The sequence below is a fragment of the Chiroxiphia lanceolata genome, chromosome Z (genome assembly GCF_009829145.1).
Source record: "Chiroxiphia lanceolata isolate bChiLan1 chromosome Z, bChiLan1.pri, whole genome shotgun sequence".
Classification (NCBI taxonomy): Eukaryota; Metazoa; Chordata; class Aves; order Passeriformes; family Pipridae; genus Chiroxiphia; species Chiroxiphia lanceolata.
The window spans coordinates 53,294,601-53,312,652 of NC_045671.1; the positions used below are offsets into that span (position 1 = coordinate 53,294,601).

The window sequence follows — 18,052 nt, forward strand, 5'->3', positions numbered from 1 at the left end:
GAGACTCTCATCCCAAAAATACTTTAAACTGACCAACCTTTTACATTTCTTATTTTAATTGCAAAAAGAAAGATTTAATTCTGTACCGCTTTAATAATTCTATATTGCTTCTCTGTCGACTGCTTAGTATACAGAAATGTTTCAACCAGGAAAAACAATTGTCTAATGAAAATTAAGGGACAAAAAAGGAGAAATGTTATGATGACATGGCTTACACTGTTTTGTTTTGTCATGTCCTATCTAAGAGAACACTGATCTTGAATGAGAATTCATCTTCTTTCAGCCATATTGCTACTTCATGTCAATATATGACGAGAAATCTGTGATAACTGGGGGTGATTTCTGAAACACATAACTGTTTTACAAGCCAGTAACACAGCCATGCAAGAACATGCTTTTTCATTCTTGCTTTTAAAACCAATTTCCTCATGCTTTTCAAGTTAAGCATATTTTTTGTATTTTATACAGAACTGATCCCTCAATTTTTCTACTTAAAAACAAAGCAAAGGGCAAACTAAATCCTTTCCCACAGAATTCCCTAAAATCCATGATTTTTTAAAGACTCAGCAGGGATGCTAGAAGATTGAGTTCTTACACTTACCAGCACATTAGAGAAGGTTGTGAAGAACAGAAAGTTGCCCAATAGATTTGTCTTAAAAGTGGCAGCTACAAAGATGCACAATGAGAATCTGAAGGGCCTCTATATCATAGAATCATAGAGTGGTCTGGGTTGAAAGGGACCTTTAAAACTCAGCTACTCTGACCTCCGTGTTGCAGGCAGGGACACATTCCACTAGACCAGGCTGCTGAAAGCCCTATGCAACCTGGTCTTGTGCACTTCCAGGGATGGGGTATCAACAGCTTCTCTGGGCAATCTGTTCCAGTGCCTCACCATCCTCATCACAGAATCATAGTATCATAGAATGTTAAGGGGTTGGAATGGACCTTAAAGATCACCTAGTCCCACCTCACTTCCATAGGCAGGGCCACCTCTCACTAGACCAGGTTGCTCAAGGCCTTATTCAACCTGGCCGCAAACGCTGCCACGGCTGGGGCACCCACAACCTCCCTGGACAATTTGTTGCAGAGTATAACCACCCTCACAGTAAAAAATTTCTTCCTAATATCTAACCTAAATTTCCTCTCTGTCAATTTGCACCCATTACTCCTTGTCCTATCACTACAGCTCCTGATGAAGAGTCCCTTGCCGGCTTCCCTGTAGGCCCCCTTTAGATACTGGAAGGTTGCCATGGGCTCTCCACGTAAACTTCTCTTCTCCAGGCTGAACAGCCCCAGCTTTCTCGGTCTGTCTTCCTAGGGGAGGTGCTCCAGTTCTCTTAACAACTTCATGGCCCTCCTCTGGACTTGCTCCAACTGTTCCATGTCCTTATGTTCGGGACACCAGAACTCAACGCAGTAATCCAAGCAGGGTCTCACAAGAGCACAGTAGAGGAGGAAAATCACCTCCCTTGACCTGCTCGCCATGCTCCTTTTGATGCAGCCCAGGATTTGGTTGGCTTTCTGGGCTGCAAGTGCACACTGCTGGCTCATGGTGAGCTTTTCATCAACCATCACTCCCAAGTCTTTCTCTGCAGGGCTGCTTTCAATCAGTTTTCTGCTCAACCTCTAGGTGTGTCTGGGATTGCTGAAACCCAGGTGTAGGATCTTGAACTTCACTTTGTTGAGCTTCATGAGGTTTGCCCCAGCTCACCTCTCGAGCCTGTCCGGGTCCCTCGGGATGGCCTCTGTTCCCTCCAGCATGCTGACTGCACCAGCTTGGTGTTGTCCACAAATCTGATGAGGGTGCACTTGATTCCACTGTCTATGTCACCAGCAAAGATGGTGAACAGTACTGGCCCCAATACAAACCCCTGAGGTACACCACTTGTCACTGGTCTCCAGTGGTCTCCACGTGGACAACGAGCTGTTGACCACAACTCTTTGTATGTATATTCAGCCAGCTGGACCACTGAATGGTCCATCCATCAAATCCATGTGTCTCCAATTTGGAGATAAGGATGTTGTGCAGGAGTGTCAAGTGCTTTGCGCTTCTGCCCCTATCCACCAGTGCTGAAGTCCTGTCACAGGAGGTCACCAAATTTGTAAGGTATGATTTCCTCTTTGTAAAGCCATGTAGGCTGTTACCAATCATCTTTTATAAAAATGGTCTTCATTATGTCCAATCTAAATCCACCTTCATTCCCTTTAAAACAGTTGTCCCTTGTCTTGTCACTACAGGCCTTGGTAAAAAGCCTCTTTCCATCTTTCTTTAAGCACTCTTTATATATTAAAAGGCCACAATAAGGTCTCTCTGGAGCCTTCTCTTCTCCAGGCTGAACAACCCCAGCTCTCTCAACCTTTCTTCATAGGAGAGGTGCTCCAGCCCTTTGAACCCTTTCACAGTCAGAAAGGTGCTAACAGAATACTTTAAAAATTGCTTTTAAGTTTCCAGTTGTGTTTATGTTAATTTCTGATTTTTGTATTAGTACAAATAATTTCTTCAATAATATACTAACCATGGCTTTACTTGATAACAGGTTCGACAAAAACCAATTTACATTTTTATTTTCTTCCAAAAAGTTCCTATTCACTGATAAAATACAGTACAGATTGCCCAAGAACACCAGTAGGATAGCTAGTAGAATCTAAATCTCCAGTAGCCAGTGTTCCTTAGTGAACAGCTTGGATGCAACTCTGACACTGCATCACCTTCTATGAGACTTTGCAGCCATTTAAAAAAATAGCCCTAGAACACACCATCTTAAAACATTACGGAATTAAATTCAAGATTCCATTTGCATTCATATCCTGGCACTTTTTATTTATTTCAGGAATTTAAAACTCATGTGGTTATTAAGTAGACATTGGTTGACAGAATGGATTAAAAGTGAAATTCACTTTTGGGCCATCAGAGTCAGGCTCTACTAGTAGTGACAGCACGTACCACCCAAATAGATCCCCTGCTCATGAGTGTTAGCAGCTTATGGACAGAAGCTCTTAGTATTGGGATTCAGCTGGTCCACAGTCAACAGTGAGCATGTGTACCAAGCACAGCTATGACAAGTTTTCCCCCTACCCGCAGTTTTCCCCCCCCCCATCTAATTTACTTCCCAGCACTTGTTTAGGAATGAGTAAACCAGGTTAACACAGTCCTCAGAGCACATGGTATCTACTGTGTCCTGCATATGGGGACATTTTACCCAGCCAGAGAAAATACCAGTGAGCCTTGCTTGAAAAGCAGTGACCAGAAGCCTGGCTTACTTCTCTGCCTCCAAAGGAGCAGAGTTGTGACAGAAACAGAAAACCTGACTAGTGCTGGCTGGTAATTGCTAGGATAGACAAGCTGTTGCTTCTCTGCAGCAGAATTTGGCAGTAAATCATAAAGCCTCTACTGAAGACATTCATTTATATCCCTTGAAATAAGTCAGCTTATGTGAATGGAATAAATCTGAGGATTATATGCATTTAGAGGGGAGAAAAAATGTTTGCCAAAATAAAGTTGGCTAAGAAGCATCTACAGTAATAGAAACTATAATTTTTTAACTAGGAGTAGTCTTTTTAAACTGGACTTTAATTTTCTTTTTTTTTACAAAAAGCACAAAGATCCATTGAAAAGCATGGCAGTTTGCAAATTTTCTTTAAACAAAAAAAGCCATTTTGTGACTGCACCATGGAACCTTTTAAAAGAATGTACTCATTTCCTCTATTAGGAGGAAATTACCCTATTACCCCTCTATTACCCTCAGAGGTACATTTAGAATTCCTTGGTAGCTCAAAAGCAGCCAAATGTAATTTCATTGTATCAAACAATAAAAACACCTTTTGTGCTAAGCTGCAGCTCAGAATAGGTTATGACACATGAATCAAAGGCACTGTAAGTGGAAATCCCGACAGACTGCTATCAGGAAACATAAAGACAGCATTTCTGTGCTGTCAGATGTATCAGGCACATGGTATCCTTCTTGTTCTGTCCCACACAATGGCTCTGTCTCTTCTGAAGTGTCAGAGCTCCAGCACGATATTTACACTCAAACTAATTCCTGACTGATTTTGGCAGAGGAAGGATACACAAATACTCAGAAAAATCACAATAAAACTTTTTGCAAATTGTTTAATAATAATGATACTGATTTTTAGAACTAAAACTTTACCAACCTTATCCCAAAGCAGAGAAATTAATTAACTGAGCCGACTTCACACTATTCCCATAGAGCTATGTAGTAGATTCTCATCAGTAACCTGATGCAAAAGGAAGATAAACAGTAAGCCAAGTCTACAGACATAGCTGAGCAATTGTGGATGAAGTTCAGCATCATCTCACTTAAAAGCGACTCCTTAAAAGCTGATTTTTCTGGAGGGCACCTAACTGATCTGAGTTGTAGCCCCCTACTATTATGAGAAATTCTACACCATGACAGGATGTCTTAAGAGCTTAAAACACTACATTGTAGATGGTGTGATCTTCCTAATCAGCCTGAATCCTAGTTCCATTAAAGTGGGCACACTCTGATAAGAAAACTACAACTAGTTTTGCAATTACTGAAAGGAACTATAGCAATGCAACAGCAGTGAAAAGCTTTGGTGTTCTTAAAGACAAGTGCTTGTTGTTTTTTTAAAACAATAGAATCACCCCACGCATAAGATGTCCACCATTGCCCTGGATGTATACAAGCATGGCTACATATTTGCCTGTAACATTAGCAGAAGTGTACTGCATCAATAATTAGTATATAAAGAGGTCATGCAAATGCATATAACTTTCAAAGACTTTTCTTTTAAAATTCAGTGTTCAACATCTATAATTAAGAACTTGTGCTTTGGAGAATTGTATCACTTTATCAGGCATTTTTAAAATTGTTTGATCCTGGTTCTTCTTTCTTAATACTGCCAAGTAGGAATTTCCATTTCACACTGCATGGCAGACTCTTAGGTTATGAGTCCATAGGGGAAGACTTTTAACCCTCCCCTTCCTCTCTACCCCCCAGTCCTTTGCAGAGTTTTCATAAAGGTCTGAGTCGGGCTTCTCAAAAGGAAGTAATGTCAAAGGTTATCATTCCCATGGTATGCATCCTGATAGTGCTGTAAGTCCACTTGGCAATGCTTGGAATACTAGGGAGCTGTACAGCATAGTAATTATGCACAGCTTTATATCTAAGACAAAGTCATCTCAGTTCTCGAGCTGAGGAACTACTAGTTTAAATACTTTGTCTGCTATGCTGATCATAGTTTGGTGACAATTCTGAGTGTTATATTATAATACAAATGTAAAGCTTAATTATGCATCTTGCCTGCTGTTATTTCTACTTTAGAGCCATTTAATTTACAAACACTGGTAAGTCTGACTCACGATATATGACCCCAGGAAAGCAACCAACTCTAAGACCAAACGTCCATCCACTTTCCTTTATGTATCCCAACACAGGCTTGAGGTTTCTGCTTAAAATCTGTTTTACATTCACAGATTCATTTCTTGCTTTTCAGAGACAGAAGAAAACAGTGTTGCAGACTCAACAAGTAAATGAGAAGCTTTGATAATGAAGAGTTTGATGCTGGGAAAAGTAATTATACCTCTCTATTTGTCTGAAAGATTCCCTCTCCTGCTTTGTACACCTCCATTTCTGGAACATGTGGGAAGGAAACAACAGTCACCTAGAAAGGTTGCAGTATCCTTCCAAAAACATGAGAGTAATTTTAAACTTGCGGCTAAAATACACGTTTTTACACCACTTTTCGTCAACCATCTTGTTTTCCAAATCCCACCATGGATTTTTCTCTAGCCATGACAATGATTTCTGTATGAAGCACTTCTAAAGTTTATGTTATTGACTCTGTGATTCCTATGATATTTAAACGTGGATCAGATTCCTGAGGACACAGACCTTTCCTGTCCTACATGTTCTGTCAGTGCTGGGGGAGATACTTTCAGCCACCGTTAGATTAGCTAGTAATTGGAGCTAGTTTAATTGTCTCCTTTCCAGATGCTAATCTAAACGCTGCTTTGACTTCAAACAACTTCCAATCAGGGGTTATAATGCAAAAAAGTTCCAATTAATCTAACCAATTCAGTTAATAGAAGACTAATGATTACCTATGTGAGTGCCAACATCTCTCCTCAGACTTTATATCTACCAATCTGTTGAAGACAGTGATGGATACAGGGCTAGATTGCCTTTTCCAAAAATACATTTGCTTTTCCAGAACTCTTGCTGTCAGCTGCCTACTTAGAATCAGAATCATTTAGATTGGAAAAGATCCTTATAATCATCAAGTCCAACCACTAACCTTACACTGCCAAGTACTAAACCATGTCCCCACATGCTACATCAATACAACATTTAAATACTTCCAGGGATGGTGGCTCTACCACTTCCCTGGGCAGTCTGTTCCAATGCTTGACAACCCTTTCAGAGAAGAAATTTTCCTAAATATTCAATTTAACCCCCCCCGACACAACTCGAGGCCATTTCCTCTTGTTCTACTGCTTGTTACATCACCTCCCACCATGCTACGATCTCTTTTCAGGTAGTTGCAGAGAAAGATAAGGACCCCCCAAGCCTCCTTTTTTCCAGGCTAAACAAGCCTGGCTCCCTCAGCAGCTCCTCATCAGACTTAGCGGCTCTGTTGCCCTTCTCTGGACATGCTCAGGCATCTCAATGTCTTTCTTGTTGTGAGGGCCCCAAAACTGAACACAGGACTTGAGGTGCAGCCTCACTGGTGCTGAGTATAGGAGGACAATATCTCTGATACAAGCCAGGATGTTACTGGCCTTCTTGGCCATCTGGGCACACTGCTGGATCATGTTCAGCCTCTGCTGATCAGCACCCCAGATTCTTTTATGCTGGGTAGCTTTCCAGCCACTCCTCCCCCAGCCTGTAGCACTGGCTGTTGCGACTGAAGTGCGAGACCCAGAACTTCACCTTATTGAACCTCATACAACTGACCTTGGCCCATCGGTCCAGCCCTTCCAGAACCCTCTGTACGACTCTTCCTTTCCTTTAGCTGATCAACACTCCCACCCACTTTAGTGTCATCTGCAAACTGACTGGGGGTGCACACAATCTCCTTGACCATGTTATTGGTAAAGACATTAAACAGAACTGGCCCCAGTACTCAGCCCTAGGAAACACTACAAGTGGTTGGCCATCAGCTAGATTTAACTCAATTCCCAACCATTCTCTGGGCTTGGCCATCTAGCCATTTTTTTTAACCAGCAAACTGGGCACCCATCTGAGCCATAAGCAGCCAGTTTCTCCAGGAGAATGCTGTGGGAAACAGTGTCAAAGTTTGTTCTGTACATGTCACATGATGGCACTCAAGATGACCTTCCCTGGCACCGAGGTTGGACTGATAGGTCTGTAATTCCCCAGATCCTTCTTCTGATCCTTCTTGTAGATGGGCATCATATTTGCTAACTTCCAGTCAACTGAGACCTCTCCAGTTAACCAGGACAGCTGGTAAATGATGCAAAGTAGTGAGCTGTTGCCCCAGTTCCTTCAGTACCCTTGGGTGGATCCCAATTGATTGCAGAGACTTGTGTGTGTCTAAGTGATATAGCAGGTCACTGACCATTTGCGCTTCGACTGTGGGTTTCATTCTTCTTCCCATTCCTGTCTTCCAGCTCAGGGGGCTGGGTACCCAGAGAACAACAGGTCTTGTTATTCAAGACTGAGGCAAAGAAGGTATTAACTATTTCATCTTTTTCCTCATCCTTTGTCTCTTTCTTTCCTCCTGCATACAATAAAGAATGGAGATTCTCCTTAACCCTCCTTTTGTTGTTAACGTATTTATAGAAACATTTTGTGTTGCCTTTTACTGTAGGAGCCAAACTGAGTTCTAGCTGGGCTTTGTCCCTTCAATTTTGTCACTGCATGCGGTTCATGACATCCTTGTAGTCCTCCTGAGTATCTGGCCAATGGTCTCCCACAGGTGATACACTGACCTTTTTCCCCTGCATTCCAGGCAAAGTTTTCTGTTCAGCCAGGCTGGTCTTCATCCCTTAATATTTCAAGCACAAAAAATCACCTAGTCTAGCTTGCATAGAATATGATCTTCCTCAATCCTACAGAGATGAGTGCAACTTCACGTGTTTGGTGTTTGATTGACAACAAACAGAGGTGGGATATTACAACAGCCAAACTCAAAGCTCCTGTTTCCCTTGCTCCATCCACTGTGTGTATGGGTATTAGGGCTGGATACAGGTGATATTGGCTGCCAATGGCATGTGAAAATATCAGGAAGCATCTGTAAAACTGGAAGGTCTTTTGATATATGAAGAGCTTTGATTTATTGACATAACCACTCAAAAGGGCTTGCTATTTTTCAAAAGTCTTATGCCAACTTCTGACATTTTTAAAACATAATTTTAGATTTATTTATATTTTCAAGTTACTGAAAACATGCAGTAGGGTGTTTATGAATAGTTTATTTGTGTTCTCTGAAATGCACATATTGTTGTGAAGATTTTCTAGCTCATTTCTGAATTTGTTCCTAGCTACTGGTTACCATTATTTAAATCTGTCCAGTCTAGGTCTCTTATTTAGGAGTCTAGATAGGCTTGTCTATTTCTCACTCCCAGACTGTTAGCGCTCTACTTACAACAAGAATAATCACCAATTTTATTCAACATTGTAATTAAGCAATTATATTAAAAAGCTGTAAGACTTTAAGTGATCAATCCTTTTCACTGGTCACTCTTTGGTGGAAGTAGTAGATACTCCAGCTAACCTAAAGGGATGTGACATAACTCTGGTAGTCTCTTACTCCTTGGCAATTGAGGTGACTCAGTTTCTGTAGCAATAATATCTCCACTGGGCCTAGGAATGGTCTGGAATTGAAAAAAGTGGCTAGAGTTTGATTTCATTTTATCTTATCTTTCACTAGCATTTTATTTCACTGTACTGAAGTGTTATTGTCTACGCTTTAGAGCTAGGAAGAGTGAAGTATGTTCTCTAAAAATCTCCCTACAAATTAGTGAATGGTCTGTTTCTCCAAAGGCAGTTTTTGACAGTATTTGGAGCTTCATTTACAAAGAACTGCTCACATGGTTTGATCATTTTGCTTAAAACTGCAGTGTTTCATTTTATCTTTCAACCCAGAGACAGGTTAGAACTAACAAAGAACTTCCTTTTTATGGATGCAGTTGCAGGCTCTGCTGTTGACTAAACAGCTGGCAGAACAAGGAGCCTTTGCATACAATCTGCCATAGCAGAAACAGATCAGCAGTTTTGATATCTTCACAAAAACAGATGTTCTCAAGTATTTTTCCATAAAATCAGTAATTAACAGCTTTAATTATTAAAAGCTCCCTCTATTGACAAACTAACTAACCAGAGAAGATCCTGAAATGAGCATTCAAGTCTTTCTTTTTGAGACTACCAAGTAACAAGTTCCTGAGAAAAGATACATGCTGTCTCACAAGAAAACAACTAAAAAAAAAAAAAAGAAAAAAAATTCTTGTTCATTTCTAAGTTAATTCTTTTGACATGCATTTAACGAATGTTGTTTACTTGCCAGAAAATTAAACAAATAACAAGAACTGCTTTAGCAAATCACTAGTAGGCTCAAGTGTTTTTCATGAATTAATCTTCCTTTGTATAAATGTAAGAGAGTATAAAAAGGAGAGCTTGAAACCAGTAATGACATCCGTGAGCTCTTTCTGTGTGTTCTGCAGTAGCAAAACACTGCCCGGGACTATAGAAAGGGAGAGGGTTGCCATGCAGACCAGCAAAACAGCCCTCTGAAATGGCATGCTGACCCACTTTCAGTTACCAGTTCTTGCTGACCCTTTGTTGAGTGAGAGGTTTTTCCAAGTTTTGCTGCTTTTTACCCTTTCAGTTCTCATTTCTAAAGGGGCAAGCCTGTCTCTCTTTTTATTCTTGTTTTCTTCTTCCTCCACTAGTATACATTGAAGAAAAGCAGACTGATACTTGTGACTGTCTCTCCTTTAGATAATTAAAAATAATCTCCCATCCCTTCTCTTCTTAAGAACACACTATGGAAGAAATATGTATATTGTTATCAACAAAATTATGATACAATTCCTTAAGGAACTCATTCTGATCAGAGTAGTTCATCTATGAAAAACCATAGTGTTCTATGTGGATTCACTATCTTTGTGATAGTGAAGGATAATAGTGTAATATTATCCTAAATATTGGCATGTGCAATAGTAAAAAAACCTGTTTCAGTCTTGCAAGCAGCAGTGTGCAAATCCCCCTTTTAATTCAGGTTTGGATGTTGTGATTTAATCTAAATCTTTGCTTCTCCTTCTTCCAAAGCCAATAGAGGTTTAAAGAGAGCTGTATTTTTATTGGAACCATGTGCTCAGCCTAAGTTGCCAAAATAATTTAAGCTAAAACTACTGGTTTTATTTGGGTTAAGGTTGACTCCTGAGCTGTACAGAGGTAAAGGCATTTAGATTGTCTTCCTCTTTTTCAATTCCACCATGGAGTCTACAGTGGAGCGTTGTCAGGTCAAGCCGTTTTTTCTGAATCCGAGTTACCCAACTGAGCTTATCTATATTCATGACTTAACACAGGTGGAGAAGAAACATCCTTCCACCCCTTTTCTTTACTATATACATATGCTATAATGCATAGAAAAATGTGTGGCTCCACGGATTCAGAATAAGCAAGCTCCAGTGGTCCCACAGTGTAAGTCCTGCTGCCAATACTGCTACTGCTGGGTGTGTTAGTGTGACCTTTCCTTTGATAATGAGTGACAGCTGCTGTGAAATGTCTCCCAGGGTGTTTGACTCTCTTAGGCAACAACTGGAAAAACATAAAAATATAGAATTTGGAGTGAGTTATAGAAAACAAAATCTCTGCTTTATGCTACTTGAAAAGTGTTCTTTGACCTTCATATAGCTTCAACAAACTGATGATACAGTAACAACACAGTAACCATCTCCTGCCAAAACTTTTTAAATCCTGGGAGATGTTTCACAATAACAAATATTGTAATGTTATTGCAATTAACGAAGTATGTATTTCTCATTACGTATGTTTTTTGGGGGGGGCATGCACTTTTAACTGGGGTAAAATCAGGCCCTTGAACATATGGACCTTCAAATGATTAGGGGGCTCAAGTTAACTATCTATTTCTAAATCTATCCTCTGTAGTTAGAGACTGGTTTAGATCCAAAAACAAGTTGGGTTTTTTTTGTTTGATTTCTATTCCATTGCAGCAGAAATGTCATAGGTCAGAATTATATATTAAAGATGCTCTATGGTAACAGTGCCTCGATCTGAAATAGATTAAATCTAGGCTTCAGTTTTACAGTGAAACCAGGGTAAAGATTTGATGATTCTTGTATATTACATTTATCTCTTGGGAGATCTTGGCACAAAACAGATCGACTTTCATCTTCGAAAAACTATGTCAGTCTTGGGTGGAATTCTTGGGAAAAGAAAATCAGAAAGAAGCCATTCCAAGGTTTTGTTTGGATGCAATACAAATTGAAAGCAGTAATAATGCAGTGAATGGGAATCAGCAATCTGCATTGAAATACAACAGTGTAAGGATTCAAGGTTCAGTTTTAACCCATCCTGAAAATATATATCCTATTTAATGGCACAAGCATTTACCTCTACTTGCATTACAAAAGTGAAAACATATTTAAAAGATGTAGCTTTAATCAAATTTACAAGACTGTACAAGATTTTAGAAAGCTAAATTTTTAGAAAACAAGATTTTTAGAAAACAGGTGACTCAGCAGTATAGTAGGTCCCGTTAAAAGTCATGATAGCTCAAGATTTGATTTTATCCTAAATCTGACAGAAATCCTACATATAAATAATATAGGGTTGATCATAAAAAAAAAAGTTTGAAAATACCATTTTGCCATTTTAAATCAAAATTGTCAATAATTTTGAATGAGAACATGGATGGAATTCAGAAATTGCTGCATCTTCAACTCTAGACTATTTTATCAGAATACTAGCTATAAAATATAAATACATCAGTAATTTACTTTGTCTTCTGCCAGTAGCACATGAGACAGGATTTAAAGGGACTAAGAAGATCTGGCCAACGCATTTTGTAGCTGACACATTTTGGTTTAGTCCTTCTAAAAGGTTTCCCTTATGTAAGAGAAAGAAGATAGGCCCAGTCAGATTGAGACTGAAAAGTCTCCAAACTATGCACAGCATAGGGAGTCAGACAAACTACTTGAGATTATTTCTTCTTCAAAAATATCAAATAATATATTGTGATGGCAAAGAAGAAAGAAAGCTCTCACCCTTATAGCCAGCTGCATTGGTTTTCCAGTCATTAGCATTCAGATGTCCTGCACGTGAAGTCCTGACAATAATGTGCTGTATGTCTCTCCAGGTCAGAAATGGACTATGAAAAAGGGGAAAGACAAAGTCACAGATCAGACATATTTTACCAGGATGTAGGGATACAAGGTCATGTAAGCTGAAAAGTATCCAAAGCAAAACAACCATCATTTACCTTCTCTGCTTTCCTTTACTCCATTCAAAAGAACATGTCCTAATTTTACAGAAATACTACATGAAATTATTTATACATCTGTGAGGTTTGAAATAAGCAGATTGTAACAATATATGATAACGTTCTATTATATAAAACCTAAGGGAAGATGAAGGAGCACATTTCACACAGAGGCAAATTTTATGACCACCAACTACTGCACTCCAGTCAGTGCAAAGGAGAAGAAATCAAACTTCTGGCTTGCTTAAAAACTCTACTAAACCTCACTAACTGCTAGCTCAAGCTGGCAATTCCTTTAGATTTCCAGTTCCTATTGAATTTATTCCAGGTGCCTCTCTTGCTATTAATTTGTCTACTACCCCTGATCTTGGAATTCACTGAGGGTCTATGCGTATTTTTCAAGAGGACCAAGCAGTCAGCACTGCATCTGGACAGCTAGCTGGTGGATAGTTACAGAGCAAGTATGTGATTGCACAGATATGCATTCCTTCAAGGGATTGCAGAACAAGTAGCTGATTGCATAGATGTGTACTCCTTTAAGGGATTCCTAATAACCTGTCCACCCAGAAGATGAAAGAAGATGCCATCTGTATCCTCGCTGTTTTTAATACACATTTTATCTTGTAGGACTAGGGCAAATCTTTAGGGATTGTAGTTTTCCTGTTTCTTCTATATCCACATCAAGGAGAATTTCTTTACTTAGAAGATGATCTACATGCACAATCATTGGGGTATTTTTTCTTTCTTCTTCCAATTTTTCAGTTTTTCTATTATCTGTGAGAAGACGAATAGCATTGTCTTTAAAAATGCAGTTTAACAGAGGGAATGATAAACTGAGCCACTAAACAATGAAGAGGAAAAAAGTACTGTGGTGTAGAACACTAGTCACTAAGTATCATTCTCAGAGGATCATTATCTGCCCCTACTGCACGCACTGCCACAATTCCACTCAACTGTAATGATGAAAACAGACCAGAATGAAGTTTATCAGATTCAAAATTGGCAGTCTACATTGACCAGGACTGGCAGTCACTGAAAACCTGGGAAACCTTAGTTCAGTTTCTTAACACATACTCTTGTGTCTCTCAGACTAGGGAGTCATTTGGACCATCAGAAAAGCGACTCAGTCTCAGCATTTATCTTTATGGCATTATACTTTGGCTCTTGTTTCCATTTGTTGGTAGAAAGTACACCAAAATAACAGCCATAGGAGTGTGGGGAAGGTCAGCCCAGGGGTGACTGTGAATGGGTCACATTGTGGGATGAGGGGGATATTGCTGTCACATGGAGTGACTCTATACAATTAAATCAAGTTCCAAGAGCTACAAGTTACATAGTCATGTTACAAGAAATTTCAAAGAGAAATAATTTGATAAAACACACAGAGGGTAACAACAAACATGTAGAAATGTTTTAAGTCTTCCTGACAGGGAAGACAGAAAAATCTCACTTGTCTCTCTGTTTGATGTACAGAAATGAATGTTGCACGGATTGGTTTCCCACACACACTGTTCACACCTTCCAGGACTTGTTTTGTCAAAGCAATGTCTTTTTGGAAATACCTGGGTAATCAGTGCTTTATGGCACTTACACATGGAAGAAGAATCCTGCTTATCCTGTGAGCCAAAATCAAGCAATTAGAAAGCAATCAGTGAATACATTAGACAATCTGTGAAGAAATGGAGACTTTGTTTTTCACTCAAGATGCACCAGTTTCGTTTTTCAGGTGATAAATTTCAGCTCCACAAGCTGCCCCTTTAGGAGAAGGCAGTAGGTGCAGAGGAGTTACTGCAAACCAGTAGTCAATTTGTTTATAGAAAACCTCCCTCCTAGCCTGTGTTCTGTGCACATGTAGATATAAATTCTTGGGTATTAAACAACGGAAATTAACTTGTGTTGGTGGAATTACTGAAAATGAAAACAAGTTGCAGAATCATGGTCTGTCATTCCATACAGAAGAGAAAAACTTGGGACATATATGACATTCAGTCGCATGTAACTAATTTTTATACATTTTATTTTCCTACAGCCTTATAAACCATATGCTTGAAAACAAGTAGGAGTTGCCTGAAAATGTCAGAATTCTTTTAAGTGACAAGATTGTATGGCATAATGAAACAAAAGTGAAAAAACACGGAACTATACATATTTTTCTCATTTCCTTTGCAGTAATATGATTTTAATTCTGAATGTAAATTTTCCACAGGAGAACATTTCCCAGTGGGTTTGTGTGGACCATGGGTAGGCTGATGTAACCTAGCACCTTTCCACCAACATCTGGGGCACCACAGGAAGCGGCACGCACTTTTTTAGAGTCAACACAAAAAGTCCTGTTTATGTTTGTGGTTGAAACAGAAAGAGGAGATGGAATAATCTCAAGAAGGAAGGTGAGTTTTAAATAAACATCTCATTAATTGTAGCCAATTTTTTTGTAATTTCTTTCAAACTCTATCAATTCACAACCATTCAATTTCTCTGGTTTTGGCTACAAGATATAAGGGTATTATGATATTTAAAATATTCTGTTGTATTTAATGAGAGCTTATGCTTTCTGTCTCTGATAATTTTTTAAAACATTAATATACCCATAGGTACTTTTTTTCTTATGGTGCAATTTCTCACACTAGATTGTTGGACTAGAATGACAGTAATTGTTTATCCAACTGAGTTGGTAAAAATTACTGAAAAAGAAGATTAAAAAAACCCTTATGGAATGTAAGGAGCATTAAGGGTTTGCAAGATAGGGCATGCTTGTACAGTCACGTAACATGCTTCAAGAAAAAAAAAAAGTAGATTTTATACCACCTCAGGAATTTCACTGGGAGCCAGTGTAAAGTCTTAGAAAAACATGTTTCAAGACTTCAGGAAGACCTCCAGGAATCCTGAGAGCTACATTCTTTATAATCTGGAATCTGAACAATCTGTTATTTTATAAAGCAAGTTGTCCATGATAGTGGTGAAAAACAATAAGGCATTAAAATACTCTTCTCAACTTCTAAAGCAGGGAATCAAGACAGGGAACACTAAACTGACTATTTAAAGAGAAATGATGGACCTAATGGTGGATCTAACTATGTCTAGATAAAGGATGTAAGGATATAGAAGTTTTCACTTTATAATACCAGCCTCACATAAACTGGACTTAGTTGATCAGTCAACAAATGAGATTATCCCTCAGAATTATGATTTATTTCTAAAAACAAAATCATGGCAGATCTTGAAAACTGAGCCATTTGCTGTTCTATTTCCTATCCTTAGGTAATAATAAAAAATAATGCAAGATTTTCTATGCCAGAAAATCTTGATCAAAAATCTGATTTCCAGGACACAACATTGTATATAGTTAAATCAGTCTGTCCCTTATGCAATATCCAAATCTGCTTGCTTACTGTGTAATCCATAAGATTTCTATATTTTCTTTGCAAGGAATGGCAACTTGGGCATATTTATATCTAAGAGATTTAACAGCACATGAACAACACTGAAATCAGTTTCTGAAGCCTACTGTAGCTCCTTCACTGTAGTCAGATTGAAATCTTCTCTCTACAGTAGACACTTCATTTGAAACAAAATAGGTCTGCAATTATTTGCCATTATTTTTTTGCAGAAACTTGAACCAAAAAAAGAAGAAGAAAAAAAAAGAAAAAAAGAAAAATATAGAAACTGGAATTATGTCAAAATAGCAGTTCATTTGAAGAAAGAAGTTTTTTACTTATTTTTAAACAAGATAGACTAGAAGTCAATTTTAAAGCATCCGCAAAAATCACAGAATTCGTCAAGGATTTGTAAAACATGTCAAAATTGGCTCCTAAGTGAGTAAACAGTTTTTTGCTAGCCATGAGGGCTTCAGATCCAGACAAGGTGTCACTCATGTTAATTGATTTACTATTTGAATAATCTCAGAAGAATTAATGGCTAAATATCTTGAGATGAACAAATGCATTAACAAGAACAGTTATCAAACTAATTGACTGATTTAAAAAAATGGACATCTTCCTTCCAGTGATTTTATTTCTCAGTGTCTCATCTAAAATTGCCTTGGGATTATACATACCACACAGTACTCAAAATCAAACCAGAATAAGCAGAAGTGCATACCAAAATGCTTGTGCAGCAGTTAAAAAATAATGAATGCTGTGTCCTTAACCAACAGTGATACTCTAAGGTACAACTCTCTTCCTTCAGGCTTCTCAAAATGTTTATGAAGTAAGAAGAATAAAATATATTACAGTAATTATATCTTTAAGCAGGATCTTTAGAAATTACGAGTAGACTGTCCTTTTTGGCCAAATTTGATTTCTTCATTCCACAAGTAGTCTCCCTAGTGACAACTGGGCTAATGCAGAAAATAGTACAGAATTCAGGCTCTATCCTTTGGCATAGTGATACTGTGCCAATAATAATTGTTCAGAGTAAATAACAGGTGGAAAAAATATCACTCAATGCAATAAATAAACAGGACAAAACTTTGCTCTGTTGCTGCTTTTTTTTTTTAGCAAAATTATATGGTTAGCAACATGAATAATGATTGCTACATTACCTTCATAATCAGCAATTTGAATGTGATAAATGTGGCCTATATGAAAAAAAAAAGTTTCTTGCAAAAACAGCAGTGTGATGAGAAGTGTTGAAAGAATACATAAACTTTTCTCCAAAGGATCAAGGTAAAATACAGTATCACAGGGTGCACTAAAAAGAGGGTCACCATTCAATTTGGAATTATCAAATAACCTTCTTTGGAAATCCTAGCTATGAGAGAACAGACGTGGATAATTATTGCTATGAAAAAGAGTCTCTGTGTCTTAGACATCTTGTAGAGCAGTAAGACATCATTTTCATCACATAGCGCCACCATTAAATTGATAGATTAAAAAAAAAAGCCATAAGAAATAGTAATCAGCCAAATATTCCTATGAGACCTACAACCCTACTACCTGTCCCAATGACTCCAATATACAGACCCATGCACAGGATTATTTTAGCTATGCTAATGGCAGACGTTCTTCTTTCCTAGGTCATATAAAGAATCAATGTGTAGATTTCTGTTGTAGCACAGGATTTCAGAAGCAATGAGGCATTAGGACAGCCTCTATTGTTGTGCTTATGTGTTTAAATGGTCTACATCATAACTATTTCAATCCTGAAAATAAGAAGATAGAAAAATGGACTCCAGTGTTTAACAAGTATTTAGCCAGTCATGGATACATTATTGACGTGTTTTGACACGTCTGTGTTTTGACATGTCTGACATCCCCATATATTCTAATTGTCATGTAACTCTGCACGTAATCCTGTTAACTTCCTGCTAGGAAAGAAATGAACACTATGTACTTGGTGATTAGCACGTAGGTCTTTCCCCATAAATGCAACTTAAGTTTCTCCTCTAGCAGCCTTTTCATTTTCCGACCTGGTAAGCCACTGTTCATTCAACTGGTATATCAAACAAAACTATTTGTTTACTTCAGAGTTAGATTTCAGTTCCTTCTTTGCTCACATTGCTTTTCTGAGTTCCAAATATTTTGTCAGAAATTTTCACTACTACTAATTTCTGATTTGTGTTGAATTTTACCCAATTCCCTTTGAAAGAAACCCAAGTCTG

At 38.3% G+C, this 18,052-nt stretch overlaps 1 protein-coding gene across 5 annotated transcripts in view; it reads right to left on the reverse strand.

The window, feature by feature from the left end:
• The window catches only part of PCSK5 (proprotein convertase subtilisin/kexin type 5), a 250,123-nt gene that overhangs the window by 101,557 nt on the left and 130,514 nt on the right, over positions 1 to 18,052 (reverse strand). For all 5 annotated transcript variants that reach the window (XM_032675833.1, XM_032675835.1, XM_032675834.1 and 2 more), the window contains one exon: positions 12,239 to 12,342. In XM_032675833.1, coding sequence (XP_032531724.1) covers positions 12,239 to 12,342 — 104 coding nt within the window. The remainder of the gene's footprint in view (positions 1 to 12,238; positions 12,343 to 18,052) is intronic.